The 24,196-nt window shown below is 32.9% G+C and overlaps 4 protein-coding genes and 1 long non-coding RNA gene across 7 annotated transcripts; 4 read left to right on the top strand and 1 right to left on the bottom strand.

Annotated features, from left to right (window-relative positions):
• On the top strand, positions 1–3,346 carry LOC110818870 (agamous-like MADS-box protein AGL66). 3 transcript variants are annotated; one of them, XM_088222500.1, is made up of 11 exons: positions 1–607; positions 735–788; positions 1,017–1,032; positions 1,147–1,220; positions 1,391–1,418; positions 1,825–1,886; positions 2,007–2,106; positions 2,223–2,270; positions 2,364–2,515; positions 2,618–2,862; positions 3,103–3,346. In XM_088222500.1, exons 1-11 carry the CDS (start codon positions 423–425, stop codon positions 3,186–3,188), a joined length of 1,050 nt encoding a protein of 349 aa, XP_088078626.1. In that variant the 5' UTR covers positions 1–422; the 3' UTR covers positions 3,189–3,346. The 3 variants fall into 3 exon arrangements, with proteins under 3 accessions (XP_088078626.1, XP_088078659.1, XP_088078579.1); XM_088222453.1 differs by having other exon boundaries at positions 2–607; positions 1,385–1,418; positions 3,103–3,345; XM_088222533.1 differs by lacking the exon at positions 735–788 and having other exon boundaries at positions 1,385–1,418.
• Positions 3,347–7,572: 4,226 nt separating this feature from the next.
• Positions 7,573–10,147, top strand: LOC110818790 (putative cyclin-A3-1). The gene is made up of 7 exons (XM_022047783.2): positions 7,573–8,059; positions 8,427–8,659; positions 8,748–8,900; positions 9,014–9,047; positions 9,145–9,294; positions 9,417–9,551; positions 9,646–10,147. The coding sequence occupies exons 1-7, from the start codon at positions 7,730–7,732 to the stop codon at positions 9,715–9,717; spliced, it is 1,107 nt and encodes a 368-aa protein (XP_021903475.1). The 5' UTR covers positions 7,573–7,729; the 3' UTR covers positions 9,718–10,147.
• Positions 10,148–15,135: 4,988 nt separating this feature from the next.
• LOC148270447 (uncharacterized) lies at positions 15,136–16,519 on the bottom strand. Its single transcript, XR_015820301.1, has 2 exons — positions 16,379–16,519; positions 15,136–16,276 (listed from the first exon to the last, which is right to left on the bottom strand). It is a non-coding gene; the product is annotated as an uncharacterized LOC148270447 (long non-coding RNA).
• LOC110818880 (cytochrome P450 81C13-like) lies at positions 15,430–17,193 on the top strand. Its single transcript, XM_022047901.2, has 2 exons — positions 15,430–16,317; positions 16,435–17,193. The coding sequence occupies exons 1-2, from the start codon at positions 15,430–15,432 to the stop codon at positions 17,053–17,055; spliced, it is 1,509 nt and encodes a 502-aa protein (XP_021903593.1). The 3' UTR covers positions 17,056–17,193.
• Positions 17,194–18,107: 914 nt separating this feature from the next.
• LOC110818778 (WPP domain-containing protein 1-like) lies at positions 18,108–19,025 on the top strand. Its single transcript, XM_022047766.2, has one exon. It carries the CDS (start codon positions 18,304–18,306, stop codon positions 18,769–18,771), a length of 468 nt encoding a protein of 155 aa, XP_021903458.1. The 5' UTR covers positions 18,108–18,303; the 3' UTR covers positions 18,772–19,025.
• Positions 19,026–24,196: the final 5,171 nt, after the last annotated feature.

Genomic DNA, 24,196 nt, shown 5'->3' with positions numbered 1-24,196 from the left:
CTCTCTCTTTCTCTCGTCATCTTATGCCTGACATTGACAAACTCCCACTGTCTTCATCATCTGTTTCAAATTTCGTACTCCCACTTTTCTCCTCCTCTACTCCCCTCTCACTTTCTAACTCCTTTTTATATATCTCTTTCATTAATTTCCAAGGCCTGATCTAATATTATTTATCAAATTCCATTTATTCCCGATTTTCAACATTGAATCTTGGATTACATTATTCCTAATTTACTATAAACTTTGAGCTTTTAGAACGGTGCAGCAACCCTCGCGTATATATATTTGTATATCTGTCCACCATATATATGAAGCTGGAAATTAATAATATAAGTGGAGAAAAAGAAAAAAGGAGGAGGAGAGACAAATAAAGGATTGGGGAAAATAAGAGGTAGAGGTGATTATCGGAGGAAAATTAATTAATGGGAAGAGTGAAGCTTCAGATCAAGAGAATAGAGAATACAACAAACAGGCAAGTGACTTTCTCTAAAAGGAGAAATGGATTAATCAAGAAGGCCTATGAGCTTTCTGTTCTTTGCGATGTTGATGTTGCTCTCATCATGTTTTCTCCATCTGGAAGAGTTACTCATTTCTCTGGCTCTAAAAGGTAATATCTTATCATAATTACATCTTCTATATATATATACACACATACATACAAATCCAATTTATGACATGAGATTAAAGTTTGAGATTAATGACTCCCTATGTGGTTTAATTTTGGTTTATTGAAGCATCGAAGAAATTCTTGCAAGGTATGTCAATGTTCCGGAGCACGAAAGAGGACGGTAAGAGGGTGATTCTTTTGTTTTTGGCGAGCGGGGATCTTAAATCTTCGACTTACACATTACTTAATAATCTCGATGGTTAAGTACATAATATGCTTTATTAATTGATGTAATTTAACAAGATTAATAAAATTTAATTGCACATTTCGTATTTTATCTTTTGTTATTTTATTATATTCTTCTAATGATGATATTTTTGTTCTTTTTATGTGGCGCCGTCTACTTAAGATTGCATAACAAAGAGGTACAAATCTTCGTTTTAAGTATCATTAAATAGTAATTAAGCTTTTTAATTTGTTCAGAAAAGTTTGCATTTCTAGTTGGAGATCATGAATGAGTTGTCTCCGAATATTTGCAGTTTTTACTAAAAGCACTAAGTAAGTTGAGAAGCTGTGATCATGCTGATCAAATTTCATACCAACCAGCTCCCAGGTTTGGAATATATATATATATATATATATATATATATGTATATATAAATTGCCATCTGCTTTGTTTTTAATTATTTGCCTACATGTGATCTTACTTGGTTTTTTCCTAGATTTCTTCTCTAATTTTTTTGTTATTTTTCTTTCTGTAACTGTAATAATGTGAAGCTGCAGTCCCCAAAGCACTGACTCTCAGCTTGAGGTACTTCTATATATACATACATACAGAATCATTTTATTTATAATAAACATAATTTAGATAAATTTCCTATATTCATGCTTAAATTTGATATCAACTCAATTCATTTCTTCTTCAGTAATAAACTTAAGTTCAATTAATAACATGGGTTTAATTTTTTTGGTAGTACTTCCGATTAATATTTTTTTAAAGTTGGAGTCATGTATATTAAGTTAGGTTTTTGTACCTTAATTTTGATTTGTATAATTCTTCCACGAGGTTTTTGCATCATTTAATGAGCTTAAATTCGATAATTGGCAAAACCAATTCTCTATTATTTCAAATAGAATTTGCGAATCCGTCAAACTACACATATATATATATTATATAAACTTAACCTTAACTATCTCATATATACTAATAAATGCAGGAACTTCAACAAGAAATCCTCAAACACAGGTCCCAAATAATGGAGATGGAAAAACGACTAAGGTACCTTTTCTTTTCAAGGCTCGAGAAAAAACCCAGCTGGCCGCTAATTTCTATTGCAAGTATGTAATTAAAGAGATCAAGAAGTGATCTTTCTTCATGTGTGTATATATATATATATAGGATATATGAAGGTGATCCACGTGAAATCACAACGTTGTGTGAAGCCGAGTACCGGGAGCAGATCCTCCAAGAAAGTTTAAAACGTGTTCACCTGCAAAAGGTACATTATATATAACTCAAATATTAGTTACTGATATAGTATGTATATATATATATGCCCGCTAGCTCGGTACTATGCTGTGAGATAATCGATTGTAATATGATTATGGGCTGCAGCAAGTTTTGGAGGATAGATACAGTTCTCCTGGTCCACCACCACCACAGGTAAACTCTACACACATACAGGCACATACATATATGATATATATATATATATATATTATAATTAGGAACTAATTAAAGTTGGTAATGAATTAGGTGCAGGTTCCTCATCCGGAAACAACAAATGTCAATAGTTTTATGACAGAAAGTTCAAGCAATATACTGGATTGGATTCCACAAAAAGACCCACAAGCTCATATCCTTAATTTTTTGGACTCCAATGGCTTTCTTCCTCCTCCACCTCCTAGGTGATAATATCCACACACACGCGCACACACATATATAAATGGATGTAGATGTGGCTGAACTTACAAGTGATGGAATATGGATATATACATGTATATATGCAGAGATGATGAGCCGCAAATTATAGGTCATGATCATCATCATCATCATCAGATGATGGTAGCGCCACCGTCAAGTATACTTCATGGACAAAACATGAACGTGGATGATCATCAGATGAGCTCTGGTGAAGGTTGTTTGGAGGGTGACAATAACAATGTCAATGTTCATCATCAACCTCCAGATCAGTTTGGAGTTGGACAAGCCATTGACGTCAACTTGTCTCCGTGGACCCATCTTTATCCAACAGGTGATATAGCTATACACTCATACATATATATATATATATATATATATATATATTGTAACTTTTAATATTATTTTCACAAACACATACACTGATTCAAAGGAAACCCGAAATAGGTGCAACACTTAGGACACTAATTTTCAGTGACACTACATTGGAAAACGTTGTATAACTCATTTATGTATACATATATACAGGTATGTATGTGATAAGATTTGTGATGGTGAAATATTTATGTGACAGGAAACGATTCATTCACAGGAGGGCAACATGGAGGAAGAGCACTCCTTGAACTCTATTTGTCTCATTTCACTCCATCAGCCATTTGAAGTCCAGTAAGAAATATTGACCATATATATATATATATACGAATATAAAGTAATTATTAAGTGTTGTACAAGTATCGATGAGTTGAGATTCATAAATGTGATGGATTCATTCTAAATTATTATTTAAAAACTTAAAAAAAAAAAAAATAAGATCTTAAAGTATATCACTGACGTTTAACCCGTGATAACTTGATTTCCTTTGATCAATATGTTTTAATTCTGGTTTGTCTTTTTGGGCCCAATTTCTCTTCAGTTTTCTTTTAAGGTCTTGCCGGGTCCCTGTTTCTAGTTTCAGTAACGACTCGAGGAAACACAATCACCTCCTAATTTATTTACATACATATTCTGTACACACGTCCAAAATCATCACTAAAAATGGTAGTCGGGATTTAGGGAAGATTTATCAAGTGATTTTCTGATATTTTTACTATTAGAAGATGTGTTATTTATTTATTTTTAATATATTTAAATATTTATTAATTATGTAATGTACAAACAAAAATGTTAAACATAATATAAATATATATATATAGGAACACAATCTGACTTATTTAATTTTTATTTTTCCATTTTATTTTTTCATCTCTTTCTTTGTTTCCTTCTTTATAATATTTGTTCACTTCTTAAATGTTCTTGTCTACACATATTTTCCATTGCTAAAAGTAGTTAGTTTTTGTAAAATGAAGATGTAATTACTTTAACTGTTAAAGAACGATATTTATTTTTACCAGTATCATAATAACAAATAATTTGTGCATGTAAACTAATTGACTAATAAAAAAAATTATATTTAATTTACAATAAAATTGCCATAATACTTTTATTGTTTATAAAATAATATTAATGTTAATACGATACTTTTTATTATTAAATGAAAATATATTGTCCTGGTTTTAGCAATAAGATTTAATTAATTATAAATTAATGAGTTTAATAATACTAGCAACATAATGATATATTGATTAAAATTTTTATATTTTATTAAAATATTACGAGTTTAAATTTTATTGAACATACATAATTTGTCATTTAGTAAATATGTTATAAACTAATAGTGATCAGTTTATAATATTTGATTTACTAAAACAAATGACTGAATTTATTCATATATCAATATAATTATAGTTATCGGATTGTGTCAAGTTTTAGTTAAACCTATTATGTTTTTTATTGAAAAAATATTTCAATAACTAAATTTGCTTAGTTATGATAATTATAATCGGCTAAAAATATGATTTAATATTAAAAAAATTAGTTTAATAAATTTATAGTCATTTTATTTATTAATTTGTAACGATCCCGAAAATTCTGAATGAAATAAATTATGAATTAAATGCGGAAACGGAATAAATAGTTAAAGTTTACATTTCTTACACAATCAAAAATAAACAGAAATTAAATAAAACTAGTATTTTATTCACAACTCTCTTGTGGATTGGACTTTAGATCCTGCCCCTCTTGATCTCAAATGGTTAAATAAGGAATGAGATACACTAACCCAGTAAGAATATCACGCAACTCACCGACACAAAAATAAATGTTGGTAGAAAATCAAAATAACAAACAGAGCTCTTAATTAAACAAATGCATTTATTAATAATAAAATCATTTACTGTAACGAGATTTACAAAAAACATTCTATAGAAATAATAACATTATACATATAATTATTTCACATGTAATCGGCAACATAACACATATTATATTTTCATATTCAAATAATCAAAATAACCACTGTCCCTTTTTACCAGCCTGCTAGTATCTATTGGGGTTCATATGGATGTTCTCACTACGCGTGAATCATTTCCTTTAACATTCTCAATTAACGGGTCGTCTCCATATCTTGTCCGGTATGAGCGCCAAATTACTAAACCTTGATACATAATCCAGTATGATGATGAAGCGGGTCATCCCCATACCCCGTCCAGTATGAGCACTAAATTACCAAGTCTCGATACCCTGTCCAGTATGAGACAACGTTCATGGTAGGGTTTCTCTATGTACCTGGTTTATCCACAATCTCCCAGAATATCTAGTAAGACTGTCGTTTTATTTATTCACTTAATCATACAATTCTCCATTTACCTTTAACTTATATTTTTTTAAATTCAGCCGTAACCACATAAAACAAACAATACACGCATTCAAAACCATAAAATCAATCAATAAGGTACTATCATATATTTAAACTGTAAAAATAATCAATAGAACAAAAGTAGATAATTACTGATTCGAACTCCATTAGTAATTCGTAATTAATTATGAATATTTTTCAAATTGTAACAAAATATCATATTTATTGTTATTAGACTTTAATTCTATAACAGAGAATATGGTGAGAGATTCTTACTCAATTTGATATTCGAAATATTAAACTGTTGATTGCGCCTACTGGCGGTCTAAAACGCGCTATAAGTACCTACAAATGTCTCAAAAAATCCAAAATCAGTCTCAGAACCCAATTTTGGCCAATTCTGAAATTCCGGCACAGCGGCTCTGCTGTGCTCCGGCGACAACAGTGCTGCCTGCGGTGACGATCCTCTTTGGGTCGGCTGTTTTCGACCGTTTTTGTCCGAATTCGGCCGATTTTGCATCAATCCCTGCGAAAAAATATGTTAAAGGACTTCGGTTGGCCGAAAAAGTACAAAAAATCGAAACTCACCGGCGGGCAGGGCTATCCGATGCCGCGACTCCTCCGGCTCACGTTGCAGTTGGGTGTTTTACTTCGGTCAACCTGTAGTGAAGGAAATGGTGATCACAATGGTGAAAAAATTACGTCGAACAGAAATCGAAAAAGGCTTAATCTGAGGCATTTTGTGAAATTTTTCGCGGTACCACCGTCGAACTTTACCCTTAGTTTTTGGCCAATTGTTCAGTCATTTTACTCCGATTTGACCATGGGGGTGTTTAAAATTGAATTACGAGCAAAAGGGGGATATTTTTACCGCTTTTGGTAGTCGGAAGTAGCTTCGGCGCGGCGACGGATAGCAGCGGCTCTCCTTCCCGGTGACTAGGTCTTCTTCTCCGACGAGGGTGTCTGTTGGCTAAGGTTAGGGTTTGATGTGAATAGGGTTATTTATATCCGTCCCTATTTAAATTGGACTATCCATTGCATTTGATCTGAACCGTCCGATCGCGATCAAATATGAAGTGAATTTAGACCGTTCATCACGATATAGTCTGGACCATTCATTGCGATCTAATCTGCACTGTCCGATCGTGTTTAAATTTGACTGTCTAATTGCGTTTGAAGAGAAAACGCATGCAGGTCGTCCGTGCGCACGGGAACGAATCTGAACCGTTTGATCATTGGTACGCGGATCGCCCACGTGACCTCTTGTGTGGCACCGCGTCAGTGTCCGTTGCCACGCAACGCATTCTGTTTCGTCAGGGCTGCTGATCGGGTATCTTACGTGACATAAATTTTTTAAATTGCATTTTGAGATTTCATTTTTTGAATTTTCTTTCAAAAATACATTCAGAACCCAAATTTTCATCGATATCTCCAAAATCATTTTTAATTTCATCATCTATTAATTTTTTTTTATTTTTATACTAAATTAAAATTAAAAAATTTAAAAAAAATTGCATGAATTAATTTAATTTACAGTAAATTAAAATTGGACATTACATAATTAGTTAAGTTAATATTTTTTACACATTATTGTTAAATACATTGTATTTATATATCATACATGTATAAATTATTTAAAATAAAAAGACAATTTAGTAGAAGAGTTTAAAAGTAGGATGATTTTATTATTAAGTAGAAGAGAATGAAAGTAATTTAATAATAAAAATGAAAAAATATATATATATATATAAATGTTTATGCAATGTCATTAAATATATATATTTTTTTGAAAATACCATCTCTATCCAATTATAATAACTCGGTCAATATAAAGTCAAATTAATTGAACAAAATCAAGAATAAAATCAGTATAAAATGGCGGGGATTGATATACCAAAAAATCACCATAAATTTTCCTTATTATTTTATGAGTAAAATTATGTTAAATAATTTAATATTTAAAGATTTGTCCTTCCAAATATTTTAATATTTATGCATTTTAAAATTGAAGATCTTGATTCTTCAAACTTTAAAAAATAGAACAATTAAGAATCCGATGATATATTTATGAGAAAGGCGCAAAACAGCCCGCGGATTCTCAAAACTAAAACAAGTATTTTAACTCACCCGGGAACTCTCAAATTTTTTCAAGCCCAAATCCCAAAACCGAGATTTTTCTTTTAATTTTGAAAATTGAAAGCCCTAAAATTTTATCATTTAATTTTGGTCCCTCAACTCATCAAATTCAAAAAAGCCAAACAAGTCCCTCCCTCCCCCCCCTCCTTCTCAAATAACTAGCGGCAAGCGCCAAGTTTTTCAAATCGTAAAAAATGGCGCTTCATTATCCTTTTATCTTCCCCTCTCTCCTCTTCATTTCTCCGCTCTCATCTTCTCTTTTGCTTTCACCCACTATCTCTCCGTCAAAGGTTCAGAGCGGTTAAGGCCCGTTGCCAGAGAGTCAAGGCCAATGGCGGAGCAAGAGAAGTGCGTGAGGATCACCAGGGCCGCGAGGAAGAGAGCCGCGGCAGGGACGGCGATGGAGGAGCAGCCGGTGAATAAGAAAAGGGTAGTGTTAGGGGAGCTTCCTCATCTGTCAAATGTTGTCGTTTCGGTGAATCCAAGTCTGGAGTCGGAGGTGCAGAAGCAGAAATGTAAGCCCAAGGCCAAGAAGGCATTGATGCCAACGTTGAAGAAGGTGAGGGCGGATGTGAAGATTGAGATTGATTCCAAATCTGATGATCCTCAGTTGTGTAGTCCTTATGTATCTGATATCTACGAGTATCTGCATAATATGGAGGTAAGTGAGATCGAAACTACAACGACTGCATCTTGTTCTTGGTTGAGACAGAGAACGCTCTATGTTATCATGATGTGTTTCTGAAGTAGTTGATCTGATTATTGTGTCTCAATTTTGGGACTTTTGGTCTAATCTTAATCTAATTAGACGCCTTGCATTTTTAGTGCTCTGATGCGAATTATCGGCTTTGAGTTTTTTTTTTTTTTTATATATATAATATGACCATTAGATGATAACCAGTGCAATTATACTTTCCAATTTCAAAAGGGTGAAAGTTTTACGGAAGATTTTGGAATTTTGGGTTTCTAAGAAAAGTTATAGGTTTTAGCTGACTGGGTCTGATCTTCCATGGTGTGTTGATATTCAGATGCAGCCAAAGAGGAGACCTTTACCTGATTACATTGAAAAGGTTCAGAAAGATGTTACTGCAAATATGAGAGGGATTTTGGTTGATTGGCTGGTGGAGGTTGCTGAGGAGTACAAACTTGTCTCAGACACTCTGTATCTCACCATTAACTACATTGATAGATATCTGTCTATGAACACTCTCAACAGGCAGAAGCTTCAGCTACTGGGTGTTTCTTCAATGCTCATTGCTTCGTAAGCGTCCGAGCCTTTTCTTCCCGGTTCATTTCTTTGAAACGTTTCTTTCTGTTTCATGCTTATTGTTTACGATTTTTATACGTAGAAAATATGAAGAGATCACCCCTCCAAACGTGGAAGACTTCTGCTATATAACAGATAATACATACACCAAGGAAGAGGTGGTGAAGATGGAGGCTGATATACTCAAATCACTAAGCTTTGAACTGGGCAGTCCCACAGTGAAGACATTTTTAAGGTCAGAAACTGTCCAGCACAAAAAACTTTTCAGTGTTGAGATTTCATGCTGATATAAAATCAAAACTTATACTTCAGTGTACTGACCATCTTTCCCGTCATTTCGGTTTGCAGGAGATTGAACATGGTTGCACAAGAGGATTACAAAGTAAGTTTATATATATATATATATTACTTTTGGGAAGTATGCCAAACGTTGCAGTAATTTGCTCACGGTTTTTTCTTTTTCTCTGTGTTTTTTTCAGACTTGTAATTTGCAGCTAGAGTTCTTGAGCTATTATCTTGCAGAGTTAAGCTTGTTAGACTATGGGTTTGTGAAATTCTTGCCTTCTTTGGTGGCTGCTTCTGTTGTGTTTTTGGCAAGATTTATACTTCGGCCAAAGGTGAATCCGTGGGTAAGTAATTGATTTCAAATGGGATTTTGCAATAATCATTTGGTGTTTAATCAATTCAGAGGATTGTGTAAATAATACTCAATATATCGAATGTCATTATTAAAATTCCGTATGTTCTACAGAGTGTTGCATTGCAAGAATATTCAAAGTACAAGGCGGCTGAATTGAGGGAGTGTGTTCTTGTCATCCATGACTTATATCTGAGTAGGAAAGGTGGTGCCCTGCAAGCTGTGAGAGACAAGTATAAGCAGCATAAGGTATATGTATGGATCATCATGAAAATTCAGTGGTTAACAATCTTTCTTTTTCACATTGTTAAAATGGTCACCTGATGTTATTCTCTCAACACAGTTCAAGTTTGTGGCAACTATGCCTTCTCCTCCAGAAGTACCACTTTCATATTTTGAAGCTGTTCAAGAATGAAAATCTTGACTGGGAGAAAAGTTGCAGATCAGACAGACTAAATCGACACAAGACAACGTATTGTTGAGCTTGTAATTTTGACAATGGAGTTTTGTGATGTGGATTCGAGTTTTGGGCGATGCTGTATTTTTGCACTGTCAATATCATTTTGGCTATGGGGGAATGAATGTGATTATGAACCCTAGCTACTAACACATGATGGAGACTCTGATCTGAATTCAGAACACCATTTTAACTTGGTTAGAGGTTTTCTTTGTTTGGTAGCTGATTCTCTTCTCAATTCTTAAATTCTAAGGGTGTAATTCTTCTGTCTATAAATCAAGTATCTCTTTACAAAGCTTGTATTAATTTTATTGGCTTATAAATGAGGAGTTGATTTAGAATTAGATTTTAGTTTGCAGTTCTTAATAAACAGATTTTGATTCTTGATTGTTGGTTTTGCTTCCCAATTTAAATGGTCAATCCACTTGATAGATGTTTTTGTAAATTAAAAAAAGTATTTGTATAAATAAGAGTGGAGATGAATAATGAATTTATAAATTTATTAATTATATGATATATACGCATTAATTATAATACAATATCAATACTTTCTAAATAGATATACATAAAGCTTGATTCAAACTTTTGTTTCCCCATGCTCACTGTTCAGCCGTGGATTAAATGCACATACGAGAACTTGGTGATGCAACAATTTATAGTCGTTGGATAAACCTTTACTTGATCAGATCCATTTTTATTTTTGGGCCTCCAGCTGACTGTTAATGATATATTTTTTTGCGGGTTAAACATTTGTTACATAAAAAAGAAATCTTTACTCCATCGAATCGTCCAATCTAATCTAAAATTTAAATATTAAAATCACATATATATATATATATTTTTTTTTAATGATGAAAAATTAAAAATAACGTGCTTTTAATAAAATTTTTAATTTTTAAAATTATTATTATTATAATATATATTTTTTTAATGAAGAATAATTATTGTTCGTATTTTTAAAGAACAGGCTGAACCGATCCTTTGTTATTGGGCCTTCAAGAAGAGACGTGCATGCTCATAAAATTCATTAATTTTGAAAAATAAAACATTTTAAAATGTTTTACTTTTTGTACGCATTCAAATATTTAATTCTGACTAAAAAAAGAAAAAGCGTAAAATTAAAATTAAAATTAAATTAATTATATACGTATGTTCAATTACTCAGAGAAGATGTGGGATCAAAGCATGACCAACATTTCTTCTGATTTATTTTTCCATTAATGGTCAGATAAAGCAAGACAAGTACTAGTGGTTCTAATAATCATAATTTATATACTTACATACTTTCTGTGTTATTAATTGATAAATAATATAAAGACAATATAATTAAGATGCAGCCAGCAGTCTTTAATTTGTTGCAGTTGCAGGTTGAATTCATACATATATATATATATATATATATATTCAAAGTGTTTATGGTTGGAGAGAGCCTGATTTGACTACTCAAAAACGTCTACTTTAAGCAAAGATTGTTGTTTTTCGTTTATTCCCATAAAAAAAAAAAAAAAAAAAAAAGAAAAGAAGATTTCTACTTGTAGCACCATCCATCATTTTCGTACATGTACCCGTATCTATACAGTGTGTGTGTATCTATATATTATCCAATAAAAAAATAACCTCATAAATTAGTTACTTTTAATTACATTAATTACTTGGGTTTTTAAAAAAAAATGTATATTATTTTATTTTTAATAAAAATCTGTTATAATTATTTTAAAAGAAATACAATACATAAACTGAGATTTTCTAGTTTTTTTTTTTAATTTTTATTTTTCTCTAAAGATGATTGATACATTTTTTGAAAGTGTAAATTAAAGACAAATTGCCTTTCTTATACTGCTTAAGAAAAAAAGTAGACATCTTCTCTTTGATGCTTTAAGTTCAAAAAATGGCCCAAAGATAAACACTCATATAAATTTCTTTTAAATCAAAATAAACTCATTTGAACAAGATAAAAAAGCTTATTATCTTAATTTCTTTAAATTTTTCAGTAGTAATTTTTAGTTCGTTATTCCCTCTGGGTAATTTGAAAATATGAATCTAAAGCTATTTTTTATATTTTAAATGTGTAAAAATTTAATATTTTTAAAGTTTAAAACAAATTTCCTAGATAAAAATCTTTTTATGAACAAAATTATATTTTATTATCAACACGCGACTTAGCAGTCAAGATTTTTGTACTCTTGTTTAAATTTTATGAGTTCAAATTTTTTAAAAAACATATTATCTATTTACAAAAAAATAATTTTTAGAACACAAACCTAACATTTTTAAATGATTTCACGTATCATCTGCGTGATGTCTGTCTATATAGATAAAAATATATTATATCATCGTCCGCATGTACGGTGTTAATTTTATTTAATGTTAAGAAGATAATTTGTATATCTTTAAAAGTTGATAGTTAATTTAAATTTTTTAAAAAATTTTAGAATGTAATTTGAATATTTTTAAAGAGTTAAAAATGAAATAGGATATTTTTACAGAAAAAATTATATTTTGATGACATTCCTAGAAATACCAAAAAAACCATGTTTAACTTTTTTTTAAAAAAAGAAAAATTTATCGAGGTGAAATTGAGAAAATATTGCTTGGACTTTTAAAGGAAGAAGATGGAAAGATAAAATTTATATTTTTCGGCAGGAGACAAACAACTTCCAGACAAACAGAAGAAAAGCACAAGAGCCAAGATCTGTATACTACACTCCTCCTGCATGCTATCTATATTAAGCTGGATTTAGACTCACCTTATTTTATGGACTGAAAGCGAGAACAAAAGCAGAGTAGCAAGAAAAGTTCTCGTAAAGCTCAATTTCTTTTTCTTTTTCTTTTTCTTTTCTTTTCTTTCTCCCTAAAAATCTATACTTTACACAAACACACACACACACACACACACACACAGACACACATATGTATACTTATAAATAAAAGAAGAAAAGAAAAGTTCCATTGTGAGTTGTGTCCCTTGTTTGCAGGGTATACTCAATAACACTCTACGCCTCACCTTTTCTCTTTTTACTCTTCTCTTTTTCTACCATGGCTTATTACAGCATTTTCCAACCAAGCCGTAACTTTGCTTGCTAGTGTTTTCTTGTTTTTCTTCTTTCCAATCTTTATCGTATTCTCATTTCACTTCAATGCACTGAAGATTAGAAGAACCCATCTCTGTTTTCTCGAAAAAATCTTATCTGGGTGCAGTAAAGATGGTGTTAAAAATGCATTTTCGTCCATCTCTGCAACTTGGTTTGGCGCAGAAACTCGTAATAATGATAATCTTCATCTTGCTGATCGTCAAATCATTGTTAGTTTCTGCCGAGACGGATCAAGAGGAGTTCGTCGTAGCCGGAAACAACCAGAACCCCGCACCGGAAGATCACCACCATCACCATCACCATCGACACCAGCAGCAAAAACGACATCGAAGCTTCAAGCACTCATTTGACATGGTGTATTCAAACAAGAGAAGAGTTCCCAACGCTTCAGATCCTCTTCACAATCGTTGAATCAACTGGGAATTTGTTCTTGTTTTGTTTATGTGTAGATGATCAAAATGAGTTAAATATATACCTAGCTTCGCTATAGTTTATCGGAAAATGTGAAAAGAAAAAGACGACCTCACCGAGAGAGTTTTGAGGTTAGATTTTAGATTTGATGATGATGATGATGATGATGGTGCGGGTCAAAGTCGGGTACGGGGTTTTTAGTTTGCGGGCATCTTGTTAAACCGGTTGGGGGGGGGGGGGGGGGGTATGCTTTGCTTCTTCTTGATTCTCGTGGATCGCATCCTCATGCTTTTCCAAATTTTGGGTATGGTTTTAAATTTGGATTTCATACGGTCCATCTTTTATATCTTATAATTGTTACTCATATATGTAAATTTCAATATATTTTATCAAGTAATTGATCTTCAAGAAATTAATCAAGGCAATCGAGATTACATAATTCCGTCAGAATTCCACTTCTAAATAAGTTGGTAAAAAAAGCCATAATGATATATCGGAGAATGTTTACAAATTTAAGTTAATATTTTTTTATTAATAAATCTCTTAAATGTTAAAATTGAAAATTTTTAAAGTTCATATTAATTGCAGCCCACTAAAGTACCACTTCGGCGGAACTAACGTTCAAAATCAAGGGAGTTAAAAGCTTTTGCTTTGAATCTTTGCTTGCAAATTTTGTTCCACTTCATGCTCCTTTTAAAGACTTTTGTTAACTTTTTGCCAACACTTCTAAGTATGTGTAAAACTTTACCATAAAGTAGTAGGTGACCGTCTCCAGCTTCTTACACACAAATATTGAAGTGGGTTTTTGTTAGATTATGAGTTTTAATTCTGTCAGATTTCATACTTAATTCACAAATAAATTATTTGACAATGTATATATATATATTGTTTGAAGTGAATTTTTATTGAATTATAATATTAGATTTAATTATTTAATTTCAATAAATTTATTATATTTTAAGTGTAAGAAGTATTCTTTAATAATTAAAAAATGCAGTCTAACTTTTTTCAATTGCAGCACAAAGAGTTATTATTTTATTAAATATTTTGTACTGTGCTTGGAAAAACGACGTCGTTCCGTCGCAAAATTGTCTGGGTTTAAATTTTAAAAATGTATCAAGAGAAAAATGATTAAAGCTCCGGAGGGTGTGGTGGTGTGGAAAAATAGAAAAGGCTGAGAGCATATCTGATCTGACGTAACGTAAAGGGCCGAAGACATATAAGTTCAGCAGGTTGGCTCTGTGTTGCTTTTGCATCGAGAAAACCGAGCTTTATTGACCATTGAAACCCAGTACGGCCCATCAATAACATCCAAAATGCCACTTATCATTCCAACAAAAAAAATATATATATATATATATATATATAAAAAGACCGACACCTTCAGAGAATCAGAGTCAATTCAGCTGCTGAACAAAATTCTCTCAGAATAATTTGAAAATAGAATAAACCTATTAATTTTATGATGATTTAATTTCATTCAAAGAAAAAAAAAAAAAAAAAGGAAATGACTTAAAACTACTCTCTCCGCTATAAATTTGACTGGGCCGTTCTTTTTCTGTAATGAACTTCAGACTATGAAGAAAATGTGGGCTTGACCCATTATTTTCCGCCGAGCAAATTGGTCATGGTACTAGAAAATAGAATCCTTGAACCACATCTTTTGTCAGAAATTTGTGATTTACTACTCGTTGATGCAGCAAGTGGAGGAAAAATAATTCTTAAATTTTTGGTAGTACTTTAATAATTCAGTCCACTTAAAAATGAGATTTCGAGAGTAGAAAACTAATCCATTACCAAACAAGATGAATTTATCTTAAATACCTTCTTTTACAGAAAATGTTGTGTTGGAATCAGACTGTCACTCTGCGTATCCTTTTATTTGAAGTTTTATTTATTGCGTTTTTATTTATGTAAATAAATTAAGATCAAAACAAACAAAAAATATGGAAGACGCAGATTCCAGTGTTGAAGAACAAAACCCAAAAATCATCTTTACACCAGAAAATATTCATCCATTTGTAGATAAGATATGAGAAATTCAGTACTTTTTGTCCATACTCCGCCAATTGAAGATAAGCAACACGTGCTTACCTACTTCAATTTCGAGACCCGTCAAGAAACATAAAGGAAAATTTCTGAATAATGGAGTTTGCTCTGGTTGACCATGGAAATCTCACCATATTTTCTTCCTCTTATACTCTTCCTTTTCTTCTTAACCAAACTTCTACTGCGCAGAAACCAAAGTCTGCCTCCATCTCCCCCTGCTCTTCCCATCATCGGCCACCTCCATCTCATCAACAAACCTCTGCACCATGCTTTGGATACATTTAAATCCAAGTACGGTCCAATTCTTTATCTTCACTTCGGCTCTCTCCCTGTCCTCGTTGTCTCCTCTCCCTCTGCTATCGAAGAGTGTTTTACCAAAAACGACGTCGTCCTCGCCAACAGGCCTCGATCTGTCGCCGGAGATCACCTTAGTTACAATTACACTGTCTATGGATTCGCTCCCTACGGTGACCTCTGGCGGACCCTACGCCGACTGACGGTGCTCCAAGTGTTCTCTTCCAGCAGTCTTCAGAAATATTCAAGTGTCCGAGAAGAAGAAGTTGCTATCCTTTGTCGCAGGCTGTTCAAGATCTGCTCTAATGGCGTCCAGAAGGTTGACTTGAAGCGTCTGCTCTGTCTCACGATTGCGAATATCATGTTGAGAATAATTGCAGGGAAGCGCGGGGTTGAAGGAAAGGAGGCGGAGATGGAGAAGGAAAACCAGTTTCTGGCGGAGTTCAAGGAGAGATTTTTCCCGAGCATGTCAATGGGTGTCTGTGATTTCATTCCTTTTCTGAGGTTGATTGGATATAAAGGGTTGGAGAAGATTGCGATAAGGATGCGTAGGTTGAGAGATGAATATATGCAGAATCTGATCGATGAGATTCGATTGAAGGGAAGAAGTTCTTCTTTGAAAGACGAGATTTCAGTGATTGAAATCCTCTTGTCACTTCAAGATTCTGACCCTGAATTTTACACAGACGATATCATAAAAAGCGTCTTGCTGGTAACCACATCAATATATGTGTGTGTGTGTGTGCATACATATATATATATAATAATCTTACTTAGTTCTATCAAATGGCAGATCATTTCGCTTAACAATTTCACTTTCTATATTCAGATGCTGTTCAATGGAGGAACAGACACATCAGGGATCACCATGGAATGGGCAATGTCACTGCTTCTAAATAACCCAGAAGCCATGAACAAATTAAGATCCGAGATCGACAAAAACGTCGGACATGGCCGTCTAATAAACGACTCTGATCTCCCAAAACTCCATTACCTCCGATGTGTTATACACGAGACTCTTAGATTATACCCCGCCACGCCGCTTTTGCTCCCTCACTTGTCAAACGCCGACTGCACAGTCGGCGGCTACGACATCCCGCGCGGGACGATGGTGCTGGTGAACATCTGGTCGCTGCACAGGGACCCGAGTGTTTGGGAGGAACCCATGAAATTCAAGCCCGAAAGATTCGAAGGGATGTTGGGAGAGCGAGAAGGGTTCAGGTATGTTCCGTTTGGAGCTGGGAGGAGAGCTTGTCCAGGCGCCGGCATGGGGATAAGGACTATTTCGTTGGCAGTGGGTGGTCTGGTTCAGTGCTTTGAATGGGGAAAGATGGGGGAGAGGGAGGTGGATATGAGCCAAGCACTTGTTGTTACCATGTCAAAGGCTAAGCCTTTGGAGGTTTTGTGTAGGCCTCGCCAAGATTTTATTCATATGCTGTCTCGCCTTTAGATGCACTAGAACTTACATGTCTTTACCAACCTCCAATTTTGGAAAGAGATGGAAGAAATAAACATTCACCCAATTAATAATAGGTTTTTATAATGTAATTTTCTTTAAAAATAAAAATCTAAGTGGCTTTTTTACCAAGTATATTAGTACATAATTGTTATAAAATATTATTTTTATAATGTAATTTTATTAAGATTTAATACAATTTAATTATCATAATTTTGTTAAATAATTAATTATTATTAACTCGTAGTAACATGCATAAAATAACAAATTTAAACGTTGGTATCTATTCATTCGTGGTAACATATAAAGATTGGAAATGTTAATAGAACCATTAACCCACTCAATTGGTGCATGTATATTACAATCATCTGTTGTCTAGATTTGATGTATTGTAATCATGGTTGTGAACTCTTGTCTAAGAAGCAAAAAGAAACGCTTAGCGGACTCCGTTCTAACTTATTACTTTGAGTTGGGTGGGCCTATGTGATTCATTATATATCCACTTTCTTTTTTCCCATCTCATGGTTAATTTGCTAAAATATGGGATTATGTTTATTTGTCAATTAAACTCAAAAATTACAATGGACAAATTTTAGTTTATTTATTTATTTTGTTTTAAAATACTCCAACAATAATACTCATAAAATAACTATAAAATTATATGCTTCATGTGTTATATAAAAGATTACTATTGTTTATTTATCATTATCAACATACTAAAATATTTTGTTGATGAAGAATCATAGAGTTGTTATTATCTATTATATAATTAGTTTACTATTTTTTAATTATGCAAAATATCTTTAAACGACTTAACTGAGTTTTAATTCAATTTAAAAAATTATTAAATTTCTCAAAACGTGTATAATTTCCCCTCTTAATTATCTGGACTTTCCGGTCGTGATAAAGGAGGCCGATGCTCGTGACACGAGATTTTGACCAACTCACATACAGAATGCGTGCGCTATATCACACAGTAGGAAAAACTGTGTAAAAGAAGCTCTGCCTCCCCAATCAGAAATCGACATCTTGCATAACTTCAACTCTAAGCCCATTAAGACTCTGCTTATCTACTCTCAGCCCACACCCAATTCCTCCTCCTCTTCATCACTTCCCTTCTCCTCAATCCGGCTCCCCCCCACCTTCCCCCGACTCAGTGACTCGCACATTTTTAACTCTTCCCCCTTCGAAATTTTCCCCAAATCAAAATCGTCATCTGCAAATAGAAACAGAAGAGATAATATGTCGGACACTGAATCGCCAACTGTCACCGCACCGGCGTCCGAATCGCAGAACTCGGAAATGGAAACCCAACCCCAACCCAAGAAGGAGGAAGATACCACCAACGCCTTGCTCCGCATATGGCCACCGAGGCAGCGCACGCGCGATGCGGTTGTCACGCGCCTGATCGAGACTCTCTCTACGCCCTCCATCCTCTCTAATCGCTACGGTACTCTTCCGGCCGACGAGGCCGCGACCGCAGCCCGGGCCATCGAGGAGGAGGCCTTTGGCGTGGCCTCCGCAGCGTCCTCCGAGGAGGATGATGGGATTGAGATCCTCTCGCTTTATTCGAAAGAGATCAGCAAGCGTATGCTCGAGTCAATCAAGGCCAGAGCTGCCGCTGCCCCCTCTCCTACTTCCAACTCTGTGGATCCTACTGCTAACCGTGTCGTGTCTGCTACGGAGGATGTTTCCTCTGCTTCCATGTAGGCTGAGGCTTGAGTTTGGTGGATTCTTGTCTCTCTCTCTATTTTAGGGATTTTGTTTAGATTGATATGTTATGCTAGGGCTTATCCTGTTACTGTTGAGATCTGTTTCTTAATTGTCTGTGGATTTCTCATACTTATATTACAAAAACATTTTGTAATATTCATCATTCAGTGTCTGTGTTTTATATTTTTCTTTTTCGCGACATTGCAACTTTCATCTTTCAGATTCTATGGATATACTGTCTATTCTTGTCACTACTTAAGTTCCTGAAATTTCTCGCTTATTTTCCATGGAAGGATTGATCTGCATTGTGCAAATTCGTCTTGGTTGATGGTCTGTTATCCTTTGTTATGGCTCTAGGCATTCTGTGTATGTTAATTCGTAATTGTGGTTTCAACCTTCTAGGCTAAGCTTAGAACAAATGAATTTTGCTTGTGAAATTGGAAATCTACTATTATTCCAACTATGAATTTCGTTTGAAGTGATAGAAATTGAGCCCGGATAGAATTTCAAGTAGAGTTGAACGAATATATTCAAAATTCTACCAATCTTAATGGAATTCGAAAGTGGTAATCCAGACCTCTTTATTTCAATTCCCCTTAATTCTCTAAGAGCTTAATATTTTTTACTTTGGCAAGAATTTTCATGCTTTCACCCTTATTCACACTTAAAATAGGTTTTAATTTTCAAATGAAGTTGGTTACATAGTCTTAGTGTCTGTTTCTTTTCTATTGAATTTCTGGAAGTAGGTTTGTACACACGATGTATATTTCTCTGAGGAAAGATGAGAGATTTGAGTATATGATAATATAACAAATTAGGCACGGTGAAAGTGAAGAAGCTGGAGAACTTTGATGTACTTCAGAAGAATTTTTTCTGCCAATTCAATTTTATCTTTGTAGCACGGTAAGTCCTGAGACTGTTTGTTCTGCTCTAGATTTTAATGTGAAGCATGTATATGTACAAATTATTCATAGTGCCATGTTATTGACACAACTGTGGAAGTGGAATGCAATGTTAACCAACAGTCTGCACCACATATGCATAACAGAATTTGCATTCATATCTTTTTCTCATTTCCATGAATGACCCTTTTTCTTTTCTTTTTAATATATATATATATATATATATTTTTTGGGGGGGGGGGGGGGGTGGGGGGAGGGGGAGGGTGCAAGCAGTGGTATTGGAGTATCCTTCTGAGCTTTCAGTTGGGGTTTGAATATGTTTCAGCTTTCTTCTTTTGTATTTACTAACACTGGAGAGGTTGCTTTGTCCTTATTAACATAGACATGGCACTGTTGGAAGACCAGACTGAATTTGATGTGCTTTTGAATTACAAAACTTGACATGGGCAAGATGCTAGGTTAGTGACACATACTTTAGTTTTGGTGTATGTATGGTTAATTCCAGAGGTAAGATGCTAGGTTATTTGACATATACTTTAATTTTGGTCTGGGCATGGTGGATTCTCTAAGTGGATTCTTCCTTTGGTAACAAGGTAAATACTTCTTGTTTTCATTTCATCTTATCATAACACTTGATTTCTGATGTTTGGTATGTCTCTTCAGAATTTATGTCACAGTTGATACTAGGTTATTTGACATATACTTTAATTTTGGTCTGTGTATTATAGATTCTTTCTTCCGTCACAATATCAATCTTCCACTTCTTGTTTCCCTTATCGATCATAATGCTTGATTTCTTATGTTTAATATATCTCCTCAAAATTAATGTCGTAATTGATGCTAGGTTATATGACATGCTTTTTTTTTGTCTGTGCATTCTAGATTATTTTCTTTGGTCATAAGATCAACCTTATGCTTCTTGTCTTCTTTTTATCTTCTAATACCTTATTTCTTATGTTTACATTGTTGATGCTAGGTTATTTAACATACACATCAATTTTGGTCTGTGCGTTCTATATTCTTTCTTTGGCCATATGATCAATCCTGCACTTGTGCTTTCCTTTTTATGTTGTCCTAATACTTGATTTCTTATGTTTAATATATCTCTTAAAAATTATGTCAGACGCTGTGGTCCTGTGTCTTCTTCCATGTGTTTGCTCGAATATATGGGATTTTCTCTAAATTTTACCAAGTTGTAGAGTCTTCTTTTTTCCTCTTTGTGGCTACTGACTGTATGTGTTGCCTCCTGGTTGCCTGTTTTCGACTATTTTTCCTTTTATGTACTAATCTATTATGACTAACTAAGTTTAGCATAAAACGATAATTAATTCGATAGCTCTTTTTTGCATCACCTGAAGTTACAAGTATTTTCCATCTTATTGGGTAGGTATCATGCTTGCAACATGTTTTAACACCATGTTCACCTGAGTCTTTGGTTGTAACAGTATCTGATTGGACAATTTAGGCTCTGGTTAGAACCTTCCGTCAAAATTGGTTTTCCATGTCTTGAAAGAAGGAAGAAAACTTAGACTATATTGGAACAAATTTAAAGATTTAATAGGATTTATTTATAAATCCACGCTTAGTTAAACTTTGAGAAGGTGTAAAATTTTGGTGGAAGATAAGTGTTTGTGTAATAGATTCTATATTAAATTTTATATGAGGTTAAATGATCATTCTCATAATTTTTAGTTAAACTAAGCGTGGATTAGCAAATGAATTTCATAAATTTTCTTTATTTATTCCAACATAATACTCGGCATATGTTACCTAGGAGCTGTAGCTTTAGAAAGGTTCCTGTATGATGTGATCTGGTGATATAGCCTTCTCCTTCAATTTAATGATCCACAAATATGATAGATTTAGATGATCTTCATTCTTTTCCTTCTTCTTTCTTGTTCTTGATTTTACTTGCAGAGTAACTTTGGCTATTGATTGCGTTCATATGGAACTTTATTGCCTACTTTGGTTGCTGTTAAAGATTTCAACTGTGCTGCTTTTTCACCTATAGTTTCACAAATTTAGTTTATTGCCCATCATCTTTTTAACTTTTCGTCTTGGTGTATCAGGGAATCTTCCCGGAAGATAAATGTCTGTTTTCTACTTTATCCAATCTACTCTCTGATTTACCATGATCATAGTTACTGCAGCAGGAATTTCACATTGCCTTAGTGTGTGAGATGAATTCGGTATTACAATTAGAATAGGATATGATTAATTCTTGTCAACAAATGAATTTGGAAGCATCCTGTTTGCATAGAATTTCAACCTCTATAGTATCACTGTCTGTGGAATGAATTATGCGTAGAGTTTAATTTACAGGAATTCATAACCGTTTTCATGATATTGTATTGTCCTGTGAAGTAATGACCCGTCAGTGGCTGTTAACTTGGCAGGATTTTCGCAGTTTGGCACTTATTGTTGGATGATTAAATCCAGTTTTAAGCTTTTTTTGTTTTTTGTTTTTTTTTTTTTTTAAATTTCAATGAAATTATGTTTTAATTTAATCATATAGTCTTGAAAATGAATTCTCTAATAGCAAGTTTTACCGTAAGGAACAAGTAGGTAACGAGGAGGATATGCTTCTCCTTGTTTAGTGGCAGGTGTTGGGTAATAGTTGATTGTCCAGGCCACTCAAAAGTTGACCATTCACTTGTTTGCTGGCTCTGACCCTTTTCTGTCTGTCTTCTTTTTGTTTTTGGCACAAACTGATTGGATCCTCAAATTTCAGTTCTTATTTTCTTCCCTTGTTCAGAGAAACCCATTTTTAATTTGACTAAAGACTCATGTGAAATATCAAATATTTTGGCTTTTTCATTAAAAAATTAATATTTGAACTAAAAATAATAAAATATTAATTCGAATCTTTGAAAAAGAACTGGCAAAATTGTGTTTTATATGGTGCCAAGAATAATGTTGAATTAGTTCATGTTTGAATTTTTAAAAAATAAAAACCATCACCATACAATGTAAATAATAAGAGTATAAATTAATTTTATAAATTTTAAAAATTAGTAATATTTTAATTTTAAGTTAATTATATAACTAGTTCTAATCTAATGAAAAGATTTGATTAATTTATGTGCTAAATGGTATTTTAATGTATACTAATTTAATACGATATGCCATTAAATTAAATATGTGAATTATAATTAATCAATAATTAAAATTCACATATAAAATAAAATTATTTTTTAAAAAATAAAAACAAACAAACAAATTCTTCGACTATTAAAAGTTGAGGCAGTCATCATACACTAACAAATAAATTATTTGGTTCGATAAAAACTAAAAAGTATAAATAATAAAATATTAATTTTTGTTGTTGTTGTTGAATTTAAAGTTATGTTCAAACTTCAATACAATCCATGTATTAGGGGAATTTAGAATGAATCAAGCCTGAATTTACTCTTTCCACATGATGCCCGTCAAAAGTTAAATTCAATGAAACTGTAAGTCAAGCTAACTGATATTGGACACAATTTGGCTCTCTTTCTTTAAATATTATTTAAATTAGTAGTGGGTATGTTTCTTCTCTACAAGAAATTGTAATTTTAAATTTGATTGTATTTTTATATGCATTTTTATTTAAAAATTATTTTTGTTATATTATAATTAAAATACGTATATCATTTGAGTGAAAAATGTATATATTTTTTAATTAAAAGAAATTGGTTCATTTTTCACTAACTTTAATTATTTTTTTATTTGTTTTTTCCATTTTAAATCAGAACTGTTTGATTTTTAAAAAAAAAAATAAATAAAACGAATGTTATAGCACAAGATATAAGTTTTTTTTTTTTGGGAATATAAACTACCATATACATTGCCTCGGTGGTTGCGTTAATCATGACTTAGTTAAAAGTTTAAAGCCCAAGTGAAGTGGTGTGAGCATTTTATGGTTGTCAATGATAATAATCTCCTACCCTCTGTCTTCACCACCTCCCTCATTATTCTACCACTTCATTTTCCAGCACATAACAAGACAGATAAGTTAATTTCGGGGGATAAAAATTTTTAATTTAATTGGAGAAACATTTAAATTTAAAAATAGGCTAATTCTATTATTGCTAACAAGAAAATTGCCATGAGTAATATAGAAATACGCAATTTACAAGTAGGATAGCAGTTTAGTCAACTTAGGGCAGGTGACACTTGTGATGAAGACAAACTAAATTCAATTGGGTAAGAGAATATCTGCTCTACCATATTTTATGATCTTGCTTTTTTGACTTCTCTCTGAGTTTGGTTAGACTACCATACACATTGCACGTTTTCCTTTCATTTTTCTTAAATTATACATCATATGCAAACGAAGTAAAATAAAAAAAAAAACCATATATTATATTAAATTAAATAATAATAAAAATCACATAAGAGATTACATTAATTTAATTAACCGGACTGGGTTAAGATGTAAATCTAGCTATGACCAATTTGATCAATTAAAAGATTGAGATTACAAGATGTAAGAAATAATTCCATCTTACCAGAAGGAACAAAAAAAAAAATTAACATGA

This window comes from Carica papaya, chromosome 1 (genome assembly GCF_054855325.1).
Source record: "Carica papaya isolate Zhongbai chromosome 1, ASM5485532v1, whole genome shotgun sequence".
Taxonomy (NCBI): domain Eukaryota; kingdom Viridiplantae; phylum Streptophyta; class Magnoliopsida; order Brassicales; family Caricaceae; genus Carica; species Carica papaya.
Note: the sequence above shows the minus strand (reverse complement) of the source record. Positions and strands in the feature narration are given on the sequence as shown.